This window comes from Apus apus, chromosome 12, assembly GCF_020740795.1.
Source record: "Apus apus isolate bApuApu2 chromosome 12, bApuApu2.pri.cur, whole genome shotgun sequence".
NCBI lineage: Eukaryota > Metazoa > Chordata > Aves > Apodiformes > Apodidae > Apus > Apus apus.
The window spans coordinates 9,853,421-9,870,082 of NC_067293.1; the positions used below are offsets into that span (position 1 = coordinate 9,853,421).

The window sequence follows — 16,662 nt, forward strand, 5'->3', positions numbered from 1 at the left end:
AGGAGATAATATATTTGCATCTGTGAGTCCCCATATATTCTCTGTTTTTACATTACTATAATAAATCACTAGTACTAATTAAAAAGTGTGAGGAAGAGTTGAAAGAGATCAGTTCTGGTGTGGAAGTGAGACACAAAAGAGCAACAGTAGGAAGAAAAGACAGCATAAGAGTAAGCATGCAGTGTCTGGTTCCCTGGTTGTCCCAATGGTTCAGGCTGCACTTCTGGCTTTGGAGAAACTAAGAAACTGGTTCATTTAATGAGTGTTAAAAGTACCATATGGAAAATGCTACTGTTTCGTTAGAGACAGTAAAACCAAACTAATCAGTAATTCATGGGTTCTAGTAAATGGATCTCTGAAAAATGAAGTGACCAATTATTACAAAATGTGTTTATTTGTTTCACCCTATCCTGTGACTCTTATACAGTGACACTCAGGCAATTTAAAATATTTTCTTGTGTTGTTTTATAAGGTGCTTATCCTCTCTATCCCCTGTGCCACACACCCCAGAAATCAGCTGTTGGCATAAATGTCCTTTCTTTTCCTTTAAAAAAATAAACATGTGTTTTGATTCTTAAGATACTAACACTTGCTGAAAACAAAAAATCAAGCTGTATATTAACATCTGTTTCTTATATTTCAGCTTTAACGGATAGACAGGAGAGCGCACTGATTGAAATAATGCTTTGTACCATTCGGCAAGCAGCTGAATGTCATCCTCCTGTGGGAAGAGGAACAGGGAAAAGGGTAGGAAGTAAAAAAGCTACTCATCTAGAGATGTGGGAATCATCGTGGGGGGGACAGTGTGGGAAAAAGGAAAAGGTTGTAGGATACTGCTTCTGAGGGGACTGAATTTGGAAATTCAGCTTTGGTCTTCACAGTCTCCAGTGTCTTGACTTCCCTGGCTAGTTTACTTTTTTGGGTTTTGGCATGTGCTTAATAGTGTTTGATACTGCATTTGTTTTTACTATTAAAATAATACAAAATTGATTCTGAAAGAAAGAATGGCTGGAAAGGAGAACAGTAATCAGTGTTTGGGAAAGCTAAAACTTACCAATTTTAAAGAGCTAAATGAGGGAAGGAAATACATGTCATAGTCTCTTTGGAAGGAGGACAGTTCACCAATTCGCTTTTTTCTGGTTATATAGAATGTAAGTAGGAAAGTGATCTGCTTTCAAGAGTGGTGCAGCTTTTGGTAAGAAACCCATTTAGGTACAGATGGAAAACTTCTATGAAGAGCAGATTGACCTATGAATTGAGTAAATTTAATTAAAAATTGTAAGCAAGCTGAAATGGTTTGCTGTGCTTGCATTGTCAAAAAAAGCATTCTGCTCATGATATTTTGTTGCAGGGAAAGTAAACCTTTTGTTCTAGGCTGTCACTTTCTATTTTCAAGGTAATTTCAGTAGTATTAGGTGTAACTCTTGAGTTTATTTTTTGAGTGCTGAGTGTTTTTTGGTTTTTGGTTTGTTTTGCGGTTTTTTTAATTGGCGCTTTTTTTTTAACTGATATTTTATGGTGATATTGGGAAGTGTGGGTCCCTAATTGTCATTTCAGTAAAGATAATGAAACTTTGCACCAAAAGTTTCAGTTGTAAAATCCTCACAATACCAATGTTTTAGGTGCTGACAGCAAAGGAAAAGAAAACCCAGTTGGATGACAGGACAAAAATTACTGAACTTTTTGCCGTGGCACTTCCTCAGTTGCTAGCAAAGGTGAGTTTAATTCAGTTTCATGCTGATGGACTGTTGGTGTAATGTTAACGAGTATAGTTTCTCTGATTACCTGTATGACCCACAAAAGTCTTCCTTCTGTCTTACTAATGTTTAGTAACGTTTGATCTATAATGAATTGTGTTGTCTAAGATGTTTTCATTTAAACTTTTTTTGTTGTCAATCTTACAGTATTCTGTAGATGCAGAAAAAGTCACCAACTTACTGCAGTTGCCACAGTACTTTGATTTGGAAATTTACACAACAGGGCGATTAGAAAAGGTAAGGTAACATTCAGTAACACTTAACACAAAAGGAGAAACCCCAGAATTCAGAATTAGTCATTGGGCTTTCAGTCACCATTGTAGATGCAGTTTTTTGTGTGAGACTTCATTTATTGTAATCCTAATAGAGAATGAGACCTGGACTGGAGAGCTGTGATGGGCTGATGTTCTTGGAGATACTGGAAGTTTGGATTTTCTGAGGCCTGTCTGGCAAGTCCTAAGAATCTTGCCAGTTAGATTAACTCTGTGCAGGAGCCTTTATTGGGTTATGGTAATGTTTGAGGATGCTGCCTGAGAGAGAAAGCCTGTAGAAATAGCTTGATGAGTTTCAGATCACTGAAACTAGTAAGCCACCATCTTCATTACATGAAGAGGAAAACTATTAGATCACATATTATCTGGTGACTGCTCTCATTTTGTCTGCTATGCTGATGAAGTGTAAGCTGTTCTTGTCTCAGTTTTTTCCTTCTCAGGTGCAATATTTTGCTGTATTTTTAAGCAAGTAGCTGGAAATCATGAGGGTCCAAAAAGTAATAAAACCTTTAGTTGACAGCATAGCCTGGCAGTGAGTAACTCAGGTTTAGGGAGGCGTATAAGAACAACTGAAGTTTGGTTTCAGTATGAAATGAAATCTTCAATTATGCAGCTTCTAAGACCATGACTAAACATTTGTGTGAGTGGCAGATAAATGCTTCTGTATTCAGTTGTCATTGCAAATTGAGTTGTTAGGTAAAAGCATACCTACAGTTGTAAGTTTGTAATGACTTTTAAAAATGCTTCGAATCTTAAGCCTTTGAAAAGCTCCTACATCATTTCTGCTACATAGGTTTTAAATTTACTCGCAGTCTTCACCAGCTTTCCGGAAGTGCTTTGTCTTCTGTATCATAGTTAGAAAAGTAATACATTGAGTTTACCTTTTAAAATTTGTTAAGGTTAGTTGAAAATGCATGAATGTGTTTTCATATGTATATAAAATATATATATATATATATAAAAAAACTACGTACTTTTTTCTGTGCCTTATCTTTCTTGTAGCATTTAGATGCCTTACTGCGACAAATCCGGGATATTGTGGAGAAGCACACAGATATAGATGTTTTGGAAGCCTGTTCAAAAACATACCATGCTCTCTGTAATGAAGAATTCACAATCTTTAACAGGGTTGACATTGCAAGAAGTCAGTTAATAGATGAGTTGGCAGACAAGTTTAATCGACTTCTTGAAGACTTCCTGCAAGAGGTATTTTAATGTGCGAGATAAACTTTTCCTGCCCGTGTAAATACTTCCAGTATGTTGGGGTTTTTTTTGTGCTGCATTCCTGGATTATGTGTTCTCAGGTGCAAGACATTACATTTGTCCATGTTTAACATTGTAAGGTTCTTGTTAGCCCAGTCTTGCAGCCTGTCCAGGTCTTCTTGGAGAATGACTCTCCTTTCTGATGACTTCACTTCCCCACTTAGCTTGGTATCATCTGCAAACTTTGTCATGGTACACTTGATCCCATCATATAGATTACTTACAAAGATAGTAAGTTAAAGTCAGTGAGTTAAGGATGGAAACTTCCCTCTGGCTTTCAAAACGGTTAAATCAAGTGCTGTAATACAACAGTTTTATTGCTGTGATTATGTGTAGTCAGACTGTTTATATTAGGACAGTGAGTCTTAAATTTTAATCACCTTTTTACAAATTTGGAGGGGGGAAATTTGAGGTAAGTTTCAGATAAATGATGGATTTTCATTTTAGGCTCATGTTTTTGAGGATGTAGCGTTGTAATTCTACTAGGATTCTTCTCAGATGTACTAGTGTGGCTAGTCTTGCCTCTGGTTGTATGTTGCTGTTGATAAATATCAGAATCTGTAGAAAACACTCCCCCTTCCTTCCTGAATCCAAGCAGATGTCGTTATTAGCTTAAAAATCACTTTGTTCCCACACTGTACTAATCTGAAGAGTGAGAATTTTCTAATACAGGATTTAACTTCACTATGTGGGATCTCTGACATTCAGACAAAACTCTTCCTCCTCATCTGTGATAAGGAGCATGGGAAATGTCTTTTTGACAGCTTCATTCTCTTCACTTCTTGGTGCAGACTTATTTTATCAAGCTTTGCTCCTGTTTATTGTATTGGCCTGAACTAGACCTCCACTCTAGAAACCCTAAGTGTATGTAGACTACGGAAGAAATGTGTCCAGTAATCTATTTATATCTCCCTTTGTGAGAAAGAAAAGAATGAGAGGTAAAGCAAGGGAATGAAATATCAGACAGTTGGCTTGAAGGAAAATACTCTGGTGGGAGTGTTTAAATCCATAGTGCTTTGATAAGGTGCTGCAACTACAGAACAGGGAAACACGTTGGACTTGCAGTATCTCTGGTACACTAAGGAGGAGTTACAGTGACCTTGGATAATTTGTCCGATGTACTAAAATAGATATTTTTTGGACCATTTCCTTTTTGCACCTTTTCTTTCTCCAATTGCAAGTTTGTCAGAACTTATGGGGAAACTAGAACAAAATACTGCCCTTTCCTCTCTCAAAGACTATTTTTCTGTGATTCAAGTAAGACTGAGGTACTGACCTGTGGCCCATCTAGTCCAGTATCTATTGTCTGACAGTGGCCTCTGCTGGATTCTTCAGAAAAAATTGAAGCACCTACAGAATACATTGTGTTCTGGTGTCCTAGACTTTACTCTTTTTTTACTTTCTCGCAGCCCTCCTCCCCCATTTCTCCTTGTACTGCTATATTTCTAAACCTGACCTGGTACCTTCTCTCTCTGTCTCCGTAACTCATCTGAAAAACAAACATGCCATTGAGAAATAATTTTGATACAGTTCTTATGTGGTCTTTTACTCTGGTTGCTGTTGGTTGGACTGGGAGGAAGGAGACCATGATTTAGGGTTCAGTGGTTAGTTTTTTTTACTTTGTAAGTTCCTTAGTTTGCTTAGCAGACATTGCTTGGAATATCTCAGTATCTTGCTGTGTGATTATTAATAGGGGGAGGAACCTGATGAAGATGATGCATATCAAGTCTTGTCAACTCTGAAGAGAATCACTGCTTTCCACAAGTAAGTAGGCTGTGGTGTGGGGGTTATTTTTGTTTCCAGTTTGGTATGTCAGCTTTTTAATGAAACTTGGAAGTTCTTTGTTAGTTTGAATGACGGAGGATTGTGCAGAATATGATGGATTATGGCTGTGAAGAAACACAGAACTGAATTCTGGGATTTTTTTGCTTTCTGGTGGTTTTGGTGTTTGGTTGGGTTTCACTGGGTTTTTTTTTTGTTGGTTTTGATGTTCTGGTGGTTTTGGTGTGTTTTTTGTTTTCTTTTAAACCAGTTAATCTTACAGTAGTTGTTAACATAGAATTGCAGAAATGGTATTAGCTAAATTACATCTTTGCTTCATTTCTAATGCTTCCAGTGCTCATGACCTATCACGATGGGACTTGTTTGGCTGCAATTACAAGTTACTGAAAACTGGCATTGAAAATGGAGACATGCCAGAACAGGTCTGTAGTTAAAATGTGTTCTCTAGGTACAACAACAAATAGCTTTTGTTACTGTCTTTTATTGGCCTTTGTCATCTAATGCATTTTTTCCTTTTAATTTCAGATTGTTATTCATGCACTGCAGTGTACTCATTATGTAATCCTTTGGCAGCTAGCAAAAGTTACTGAAAGTAGTTCCACAAAGGTATGCCTTGTTCCAGTTGTATTAGTAAATAAATATTTGTACATGTCTGCAGTGTCATCAAGTGGGAGCTGTGGTGGAATTAAGATCGAGAATTTTATTTTTTTATACTGAGACCTGCCTAAATCTGCATTTCTTAAGAATTTCTTCAGAATTTATAGTTTTAGTAGGAGAATGCTTGACTAACATTTTTTTAAATTTTTATATTTTTTTATTTACATGTCACTATTATGTTTGACAGAATTGTAGTAAATAAATGCAGTACCTGTTAGTCTGGCACAGTAACAATGCTAAGGAGGCATAGAATACCAGCTATGAAACACAATATAGTCAGTCTTGCTACTCTCAAGTATTTTGAATTTGTTTTCAAACTGAAGTATCAGTGACAAATCAATAAGGTACAAGAATTTGCACACTATGTTCTTATTGCTTAGTATACAGTCATACTTTGCTCTTCATCAGTCTTCTAAATGTTAAAGACATGAGAAGATTAAGTTAAACTGCAAACTTTCTCAGGGAATAATAAGAGGTCCTGTTCTATGTATAGTAATCTTGAAGGGCAAACCTCTAGCAAATGTCATCTTACTAATTTCACTTCTTGAAAAGTCTTGGAGGAAGGATTAAGGTTTCTTGTATCCATGGAACAGCATTTCTTAGAGAGGGCAATGAGGTGGTTTGCTGTGCCAGCTGCCTAATGGAAGATGGTTCTAGAAGGGCCAGGCAGTTTAGAATGGAGTTCTTAAGTGCTGAAACACTTTCTTGAACAAAAATAAGATAAAAATAACTATGAAATAAGTATATTTTTAAGTGAGATCATGGTGGTTTTTTTTCTTTTCTTCTATCATGTTAACACTTCGATAGTCTGATAATTATGGCCTTACTGATTCAGTACTTAGAATCTGAAGGTCAGTTAAATAAATACTAACTTCTTCACCACTGAATGGCTAGCTAGTTTACCATCTAGGTTTTAGCAGCTTTTAACATTTCCAAGACCAAAAATACCATACATTTTTGAGAACAAATTACAGAACCACAGAATGGTTTGGGTTGGAAGAGACTTTAAAGAACATCTAGTTACAACCTCCCTGTCATAAGTAGGGACACCTTTTGCTAGACCAGGTTGCTCTAAGTCTTGTCCAACCTGGCCATTCCAGGGATGGGGCATCCACAGCTTCCCTGTTAAACCTGTTCCAGTGTCTTGCCACACCCATAGTGAAGAATTTCTTCCTAATGTCTAACCTAAATCTACCCTATTCCAGTTTAAAGCCATTTCCCCTTGTCCTGTCGCCAGTTGGAGGCTTTGTGTACCTCATTCCCTAAAGGGTAAACAGCAGACTGAGGTTTTTGTATTAGTGATTTAAGCTCTATCATAAGCCTGACAGCAAAAGCTGAGCTTAAATACTGAAGGTTAAAAATTAAGATTAACTTTGCTATTTTGCAATAAATAGTAATTGGTGATGCTTTCAGCAGGAATTAAAAGAAGCTTATATGAAAAGTGGTCCTTTATTGAGACTATTTTCTGCTCCTGTATGGTAAAATTTGGTAATAAAGTGTTCATAGGTTTAACTTCTGAACCAGAACTTCTTCATTACATTTAACTGCTTGACTACTGCTAGATATACTAGGTATTTCCAGAAGTTCCACTGATTGCTGTTCAGTGACAATGGAACATAACAGTGAAGAAGCTGAAGCGTAGAAATAGAAGTGACAGAAATGTGCCTAAAAAATGTTCTGGTGTTGTTTTTGTTCTTTGGTAAAATTAACTTCTAACAGCATTCTGTTTGTTAATGGTTAAGTATGGGAGTTAGCTTCATCATAAAGGCTGCTAAAAAACCCCACTATATTAATAGTTCTATTTTTATTAAAATTTAAAGGAATCATTCTTAATAAAGGAAATAAAATATTCCCTTGTGTAATTCTCTTAACATTAGCAGAACAATCTGAATGGTAAATGTTGAGAGAAAAGTTTCTATGTAGTGAAGGTGTTCAAAATCGTATTATACATAAACTCATTGTCAAAAAGCAGCAGTTGCTTTTGTGATTACTGCTAAGATTAAAGGATGCATTGTACCAGTGTGTTACCTGACTTCTCTCAGGGGTATTTCTTCTTTGCCTGGTGCTGGTTATGTAGTTGGTCTTTTGTGATGTGACACTCCCCCAGCTCTGCTTGAGCTAGAATTTTCCCATGATTGAGTAACTAGAAGTTAGGACACCAACTATGCTGCACATACCAATGGTATTTTTTCACCAATTTGATACTTTATTTGCTCAATAATCCACTCTTCTTGCAGTTATTGCAACACTTCTAAAGCTACTTCCTGCCCCCCCTCCCAATGGAGTAGGGGAAGAAAACCCCAACTCTCATATTTTACTTTCTCCTCAGGCATATTTTGAGTGGTTTGTTTTGTTGGGGTTTTTTTTGGGGGGAGTGTGTTTTATTGTGGGATTTTTGTTTGGGATTTTTTGGAGGTGTGTTGTTTTATTTTTTTGAAGGGGAGGTGGTGGTGAGGGTTTTCCAAGTTCGGTTTTGGGAGGGAGGTTTTTACTGTAGTTACTTCACTATTTTCACCGAACTTTCATTTCTTTTTGTGATACACAGGCTGAGAAAACTGAGAAAATTGCTACTTGCTATTTTTATTTGTGATAATGATTTTGAATAATGCAGTGGACTTGAATGTTATGACTGTATGCGGGGTCTGTGATGGCTAGCTCTGTGAAAACACACACTAAATGTGACTATAAAAAGCAAAACTCTTACATTAAATCCTTCTCTTTAAAGGAGGATCTTCTATGTCTAAAGAAACAGATGAGAGTGTTCTGTCAAATCTGTCAACACTACCTGACCAACGTAAACACTGCTGTTAAGGAACAGGTTAGTGACTGTTGTTTGTCCTTGTAGTCTTCTGGTATTATTCTTAAAAGCAGTTGAAAAGTTTCTCTTGCTAGTATTTCTAGTGCCTTTGTGGGAATGTGGTGTATTGTGGATGTTTAGCCTGAATGCCCTTTGAGTCTGAATACGTGCTGTACTTCTTTCTATGCCTGCCCTCCTTTAGGTAATTTAGATAGGATTTCATAATCAATTCAGACTTAATCCTTTCAGCCATGAGTATATAATTATTTAGTCCATGCAGGTACATTCTGATATTGCAGGCTGGAGATAGAAGTCCTGCTTGTTTTTGAAGAAAAATGCATGTGTGAAGGTTTGGAGTTGGTTTATTTTTCTTCTGTTTCAAAAAGAATTGAGACATCATCTTGGGAAATAACTTGTGTTGAGTTTTAAGGGTAACCAGGGTCAAAGGAGAAGATTAAACTGTAGAGTCTCAGAGTCTCTTGCATTCTGTGGTCAAATAGTTCTCTAGGTAGGACACTTACAGGAGTCTCGGGGTTTCAGTGAAGAGCACAGGTTACTGGTAGCAGGATAAATTCTGAGCAAATGCCTTTAAAATCCTTTAGAATGCTAAACTGAAAAAAATTAAGTATGTCTCTATGAGGGAGGTGTCAGACTATCTTCTGGGTATACTTTTTAATTAGATAGATAGAAGGCCAGGAGTCTTTTTGCTCCTAAAGGTAATAATAACCTGGTTTAGCTTAAAGATGAAAATCTGGTCCACTGAGTTGCGCAACCACAGCTTTTGAAACCCTTGCTTTAAGAAGAGTATTTTTTGAATTCAATAGGCATGTTGTGTGTCAGAGAGCTATCTAGTGTCAGATATCACAAGGTATAGAGTGTGAATGTGTGAGTAACAAAAATCACTGAAGCTCTTAGTAGGTCTCTTTAAAAAGTGCTGTACAAGTCTCAGGTGAAGGCTCTAGAAATTCTAATGGCCTTAGTCACATATGATGACTGAACCATGAACCATGGTTCTTCTTTCCTTCTCTAATGTCATGAAAGGGTACAAGGGACTTGAGGAGCATCTGTATTTTTGTGACCAGGAAATTAGTAATATTTGCTTTGAGGAGTTAGAAGATCTGTTCATTAAAATGGAAGTACTTAAGAGATTAGAGTCAAAGAGATGAGGTGCATAATTAAGCAGTGCGATGCTTTGTTCTCTTAATTTGAAGAATGTCAGTCTAGGTAGTGATACATTTGAACTTTCCAGGGAGATTGTGTACAGACATTTAAATCTGATGTCAGATGCACAAGTTAGCCAGCAAAATGAAGAGGTGGCTGCTTTTTTGGAAGCAAGACATATTTTAGGATTTAAAGGGATTGAATTACCTCAGCTATTTGATGTTTTACAAATGTGATCAAAGCAATTCTAAAAAAAGGAATAAAAGATGGTACTATGGTTGGTGTCCACAAAGTTCTCCAGTGTCCTAATGTAGTATCCGTCAGGCAGAATTTGGGAATTTCAGACTCCTCATTTTAATCTCACAGTGTTTTGATACTTAGTTGGCTTTATCTGTGCAATATTTTTATTTGGAGACTAAGTCTTAATTCAGTAACCTCCTGTAAAAAAACTGCACGTTTTAGTTGGCCTGTGTAGCTGATTAGGTCTTAAGTGGCTTGTGTACACCATTTGGCTCTTGAGTATTTTATTAAGTGGAAATACATTATTCTAAATAATGCACAGTTTCCAAGCAATTATTTACTAAGGTCTCTTTTTAATAGGCTTTCACAATTCTCTGTGATGTGTTGATGATCTTCAGTCATCAGATTATGACAGGAGGACGTGACATGTTGGAGCCACTTGTTTACACTCCTGATTCTTCATTGCAATCTGAACTACTCAGTTTTATTTTAGATCATGTCTTCATTGATCAGGATGATGATAATAATAGTGCAGGTTTGTACAAAGCTTATGTTTGCTTTATATTATTTGCCTTCTAACTAATATTTTTGTTTACTTACGTTTTTTGTTGTGGTGGGTTTTTTTCCTTTTTGGCATTGAGAGCTTTGCGTGGGCACAGAGGTAGGTTTGTGTTTTCAATCATCAGCACCTGATTAATGCATTTTATGTTTTGCACACATGTAGGGTAATTGTGATAAAGGTTTGGGTTAGTAGGCACAACTCTGTATCAGGAAAAGGGACTAGTCAGTGGGCAGTGACATGCACTGCTGTCAGCATTGAGATTTGATTTTCTGAATCCTGACCATTAACCCATGTCAACTTATATGTAAATGCTTAAATATGGAATATTTAAACCAGACAGTTTTCATGTTCTGAACTCTTTCTAGATGGACAGCAGGATGATGAAGCTAGCAAAATTGAAGCATTGCACAAAAGAAGAAATCTACTTGCAGCTTTCTGTAAACTCATTGTATATACTGTGGTGGAAATGAATACAGCTGCAGACATTTTCAAGCAATATATGAAGGTAAATCTGAAGCCTAGTAGTGATACTTCATAAAACTACTAGAATGCAGTAGTTGTGGATTTCTGTATTACTGTTTATTTTTTACCTTACAAGATAGCTGATTCAAAATGTAAAGATTTCAAAACTTCAGAGTTGGTAGGTTGTAAGCCTTGATGATATATTTTTAATTCAGTTACTAGTTTAGCAGGCCTATTCAGAATCTTCTCCATCTTGAATCCTATGATGTCTAGCCTCAAAAAATAATTTCAGCTTAAACTTTGTAGAAGACAGGGGAAAACCAGTTTTGTGAGCTCCACCCACTGCTTGGCTACCCCCGCCCCAAGTCATCTCTATTTCTATATTAATATATAAATATTAAAATCTCTTATTGGCTCCTGGGATTCACAGCTGTACAATAATATGACTTCTCATTTTGTGAACACAGTCAAGCTTTGCTCCTTAGGGATTACCTTCAAAAATTAAAATTTGGGCAGGCTACTTGTGTCTGTGTGAGTGCCCTGTGTATATATTTTGAGTCTCTAAATAACTAATCGGGTCTTTATTGAACCTGAAGTACTTAGGGCTGAATAGGCAACTGTCTTAATTGGAAAAATTACAGCTCTGACACTATATCAATATGTGCTTCCTTTCGACAGAGAAACTGGAAGACTCCCCGTAAGAGTTATAGGAGTTACTAAAAATATTAGATTCTAATCTTGTACCCTGGAAGGGTGAACATGTGTCATTAACAAATGTGTCATGGCCTTGAAGATAAATAGGTCATTCTGCTTCTAAATTAACGCTAGCAACAAGAATGAAAAGCAGTGAATATATTCTTACTGATTTGAGGGGGTTTTATTGTTATGGAGGTGTTTTAGTATATAATTTTGGTGATGAACATGTTATGTTTGGGATTTGTTTGTTTTTAATAGCAATTCCAATATTGTTTTCTGAAGAACTGAGTAGTTGTAATGTTTTCAACTAAAATGGAAAGTTAACCTTTTTTTTCTTCATTTTTTCTAGTATTACAATGACTATGGTGATATTATTAAAGAAACAATGAGTAAAACAAGACAGATAGACAAAATCCAGTGTGCTAAAACACTTATTCTTAGCTTGCAGCAGGTAAGAACGAGTTACAGTACTTTTACGAATGACATTCAATGCTATAGGTCACATCCTGCTGTTTAATAGATAGTGTGAGGTATTAATGAAGAAGTTCTAATGGAAGGTAGGGGATAAGTAGCTCTGAATTGAAACACATTCTCTGCAGCTATTTGAAAAACTGCCAGAAGTCATCCTGTACTTAGCAAATACTGTGCTACAAAGAAAGTAATGGAAGAGGTTGATAAATACAAAATGAATATAACTCTGATATATTCATAACTAAGCCAATAGTTGTGAGCCACATATTCAGAAAAGTGTTGTGAAACTGCTTGTTTATTTAATCATGAACAGATAAACAAGAGAAAACACTTCCTGCCTGTACAGTGGAGTTTTGTGTTGTTTGTGGGGTTTTCTGATTGGTTGGGTTTTACTCCTTTTTTTTAAGCTCTTCTGAGAAGTAATGGGAAGTTTTAGTACTTCAGTATTCCCTAGTGTTTGGTAAGGGCTCCACTCATCTTTGACATTAAAAAATGATTCAGTAAATGAGATTGTTTCTCTGGAGACCTGATGAATTCAGTCGAGGTCAGACTTGGATTCATCTGCTCATATCAGTCATATTAATTAATTGTATTTACAGGATCAGAATGATAAAGCCATATATCCCTGAAAACCACTGTACCAGTGTACTCCAGTTTGTCCTCTCTTTCCCCACACTTTTACTTTTTTTTTTCTTTTTGACTAAAGGTCATAGAGCCACATAGTATATATAGATCTAAATATTGATCCTGGTTGAGTAGTAACCAGAAAAAATCCTTAATTAAGCCCCTAAGCTGACTTATCTGAATGGATATTGCCAGTACAAAGGAGCGTGAGACCTTTCCTTTTAATAGCAGCATGACTTGAAATAGCTGGTGGAACTGCAACATAAAATATGCAGCTAAATACTCCTACAGTTTTTGCTGACTTTTCACCAGGGTTCACAAAAGACTTAGTCTTTTCTTTGTCATGAATAGCCAGCCCCTTGCATTTTAAAGGGCAGATAGAGGAAGTGAATATAGTAAGACCAATTACACAAGCAAAGAAGGGGACGGTTACACAATCCTAATACGGCAACAAGACTAGTAACTTGAGGGGACCCAAGTTTTATAGAACAAACAATAAAACCCCACATGTAAAGTTAAACGTGTAAGTAGCATTTTTTCCTGGAAAACATCTTAAAAAGGAAACTAATGAGAAGAAACACTAGAAGTGATAGTTGATAAACTGAATAACTAAGTTGCAGTGAGCTACACAAACAAAAAAGAAGCATGCAGCTGTGCGCCAAAGCACATCTAGAAATAAAAAGTTAAAATTCATACTTTGGTTCATTGTTAGTCTTTGTGGCTTTGGTTTATTCTGTGTTGTATGCGAGTGTGAACGATGAGTTTGACTAAATTTTAAAATAATTGCTGAAGAGAATTGTAGTCAAATTCAGTAGGATGAGAAAATAATGATCAAATTAAAAAAAAGAACTATGAAGTTCAGAGTGGTTTTGCCAACTATTAATAGAATCATAGAATGGTGAAGGTTGGAAAGGACCTTAAAGTTAATTGGGTTCCAACCTCCCTGCTATGAGCAGGGAGCCAAAGTCTCTTCCAACCTGGCCTTAATCACCTCCAGAGAGGGGGCATCCACAGCCTTGCTGGGCAACCTGTTCCAGTGCCTTACTACCCTCATGGTGAAGAATTTCTTCCTGATGTCTAACCTAGATCTCCCCTTTTTCAGTTTAAATTTATTACCGCTTGTCCTATCCCTGCCCTCTCTGGTGAAAAGCCCCTCCCCAGCTTTCTTGTAGCCCTTTCAGGTACTGGAAAGTGCTCTAAGGTCTCCTCCGAGCCTTCTCTTGTCCAGGCTGAATAGCCCCAACTTCCTTAGCCTGTCTTCATAGCATACTGTTCATGCATAGTTTAGAGTCTGATCATCAGTGGCAAAGTTCCTGATGTCTTTAGCAGATTTTCTGAAGACGTTTCCATTTAAAAATTTCTTCATTATCCTTGTATTTTGAAAAGATCCCAAAAAATAATTTGAGAGTAGTAGTTTAACAAATCTAGTAGTCAAGACCAGGTGAAAATTCAGCCCATTCAGTTCTTCTCACTTAAGTGTACATATCAAGAAATCCTACAAATTTTCAGTATTCTCAACTCTAGAACACCTCTTTTAGGGAAGTGCTGAAATCTGTCATTCAGCTTACATACAGTTTGATGTGTGCTTCCCTAAACCTTCGTGTTAGTGTTTTGGGGTTGCCAAATTAAAAAAGAGCTGTAATACTTCTTAACTGAAACTTAGCTCTGTGTAGACTGCTTCAAGGTTTGACAAAATATATTAATAAAGTAAAATCTCCCCTTTCCTTTCGTACAGCTTTTCAATGAAATGATTCAAGAAAATGGTTATAATTTTGACAGATCATCGCCAACGTTCAGTGGCATAAAGGAACTTGCTCGACGTTTTGCTTTAACATTTGGACTGGATCAGTTGAAAACAAGAGAAGCTATTGCTATGTTACACAAGTAATTGTGTGCTTTGTATTACTTCCCTTTTTGTAAACACTTCTTGACTAACCTTAACATATCTTTTCAGTATTTCAAAACCAGTTTGTTATTAAAAGATGCATCAGCACTAGAGACTACATAGTCCATTTGTAAATTAGATGACTGCAGTTTTGTCCCTGAATTAAACCAAAATGTTAAAATAACGTTGATCTTCAGCATCATTGTGTAAGCCTGTTAATGGTAGCAGTGTTGATGCTATAATGAAAAAGTAATTTTAATGTCTTATGTGTAGCAGTAAGAACTGATCATTCAGTGGTGGTCACATCGGCCTCATGCAGAATGCCTGAAATACAAAGTAATAAGATGATGACAGAAAGAGTGCATCTAGATTCAGATTGTGACTAGTGCTCACTTTTTTTTTTGCCAGCATGGAAACACTGAATTATTGCATTCTTGATGTAGAGGAAAGCTATTCAATTTTGATAGCTCCCAGTGCTTAGAACTTTTTCTTTAGTGTGCACTTCACATGACTTAACTTTTAACTTTTTCTTAGGGATGGCATAGAATTTGCTTTTAAGGAGCCTAATCCACAAGGTGAGAGCCAGCCACCATTGAATTTGGCATTTCTTGATATTCTGAGTGAGTTCTCCTCCAAACTTCTCAGACAAGACAAAAGAACAGTGTAAGTATTTTCCTGATATTCTTAATATTTGTAATGATAACCATAAAAGACATGCCTCTTAACAAATACATATTTATGTGTATTGCATTCAAGGCTGTTGTCAGGCCTTTTTGTTGACTAGATGAGGAGCATGGAGTGTTAATTTCAGAAGTTACTTATCTTGACATGTTAAAATCTTGAGTATATTTTACATATTTGTAATTATTTTTTCCTTTTAAAGGTATGTTTACTTGGAGAAGTTTATGACCTTTCAGATGTCTCTACGGAGAGAAGATGTGTGGCTTCCTCTCATGTCCTACCGAAACTCTTTATTAGCTGGTGGGGATGATGATACTATGTCAGTGATTAGTGGAATTAGTAGTCGAGGATCTACAGTCAGAAATAAGAAGACAAAGCCAGCAACAGGGAAACGGAAAGTACCTGAAGGTAGAACTTTTCTCATCTTGAAGTTTACTGGAGTAGACATTGATATAAGCCACACGTGTAGCTTTCTATTTGTTAGCTTATATCTGTGTATATATATGTCTTTGTGAGAAGACTATTTGAAGAGTGAGTAACACAACACAAACATTTTGATTCACAAAAAGAAAGAAAGGCATTGCCCAGTGTTATGTCACAGAATATGAAAGTATGTTAAATGCTCTAACCAGTGGTTATAAATTCAGGCCTTTGGGGGGGCACATGTAGGAATTAATGGCAAAAAGTAAAGAAACCGATTTGCAGTAAGCAGAAAGTACATGCATTTAAGTCATGTTTAAGCATTCAATTTTAGACTAGTTTGAAAAAAATGTCCTGATGTCCTTACAGCTGAAGAAAGCAGCAGTAGTGACAGTATGTGGCTGAACAGGGAGCAGACAATGCACACACCAGTCATGATGCAGACACCTCAGCTTACTTCCACAATAATGAGGGAGCCCAAGAGATTGCGACCTGAAGAAAATTACATGGGAGTCTATCCTATGCAGCCCGAACACCACCAAGCTCCGCTCGATTACAAGTACGTAGATGAGTAGGTCTGCTTTGTGTTAGTGTTCATACACAAAACCAGTTCATGTTTAAAATAGAATAATGGTCTTTTTAAGCACGCAAGTAACGTGGATGTTGGCTCAAAGGCAACAGGAAGAAGCCGCGCGGCAGCAACAGGAGAGGGCAGCGATGAACTACGTCAAGCTGAGAACCAACTTGCAACATGCTATGTGAGTGAGAGGGAAATACTCCTTCCGTGGTTTGGGGAGGGGAGAGTTTATTGAAAGCAGTGTTATGTATCTTTTAAGAGGTATACATGTTCTAGTTCTTGATCAGTGGTTGGTGTCTTAAAATTTTAAGTTGCATTAGATAAGTTGCAGGATAAAAGGTGCGTGGTCGTGCAT

At 36.7% G+C, this 16,662-nt stretch overlaps 1 protein-coding gene across 5 annotated transcripts in view; it reads left to right on the plus strand.

Moving 5' to 3' along the window:
- Positions 1-16,662, plus strand: part of STAG2 (stromal antigen 2) — a 76,429-nt gene that overhangs the window by 53,339 nt on the left and 6,428 nt on the right. For 4 of the 5 annotated variants that reach the window (XM_051630048.1, XM_051630050.1, XM_051630047.1 and 1 more), the window contains exons 16-31: positions 644-747; positions 1,623-1,715; positions 1,905-1,994; positions 3,032-3,235; positions 4,986-5,056; positions 5,409-5,496; positions 5,600-5,680; positions 8,457-8,549; positions 10,290-10,464; positions 10,857-10,996; positions 11,999-12,100; positions 14,480-14,628; positions 15,164-15,292; positions 15,513-15,718; positions 16,100-16,289; positions 16,375-16,488. In XM_051630048.1, coding sequence (XP_051486008.1) covers positions 644-747; positions 1,623-1,715; positions 1,905-1,994; positions 3,032-3,235; positions 4,986-5,056; positions 5,409-5,496; positions 5,600-5,680; positions 8,457-8,549; positions 10,290-10,464; positions 10,857-10,996; positions 11,999-12,100; positions 14,480-14,628; positions 15,164-15,292; positions 15,513-15,718; positions 16,100-16,289; positions 16,375-16,488 — 2,029 coding nt within the window. The remainder of the gene's footprint in view (positions 1-643; positions 748-1,622; positions 1,716-1,904; positions 1,995-3,031; positions 3,236-4,985; positions 5,057-5,408; positions 5,497-5,599; positions 5,681-8,456; positions 8,550-10,289; positions 10,465-10,856; positions 10,997-11,998; positions 12,101-14,479; positions 14,629-15,163; positions 15,293-15,512; positions 15,719-16,099; positions 16,290-16,374; positions 16,489-16,662) is intronic. The other variant, XM_051630052.1, reaches the window with a different exon arrangement.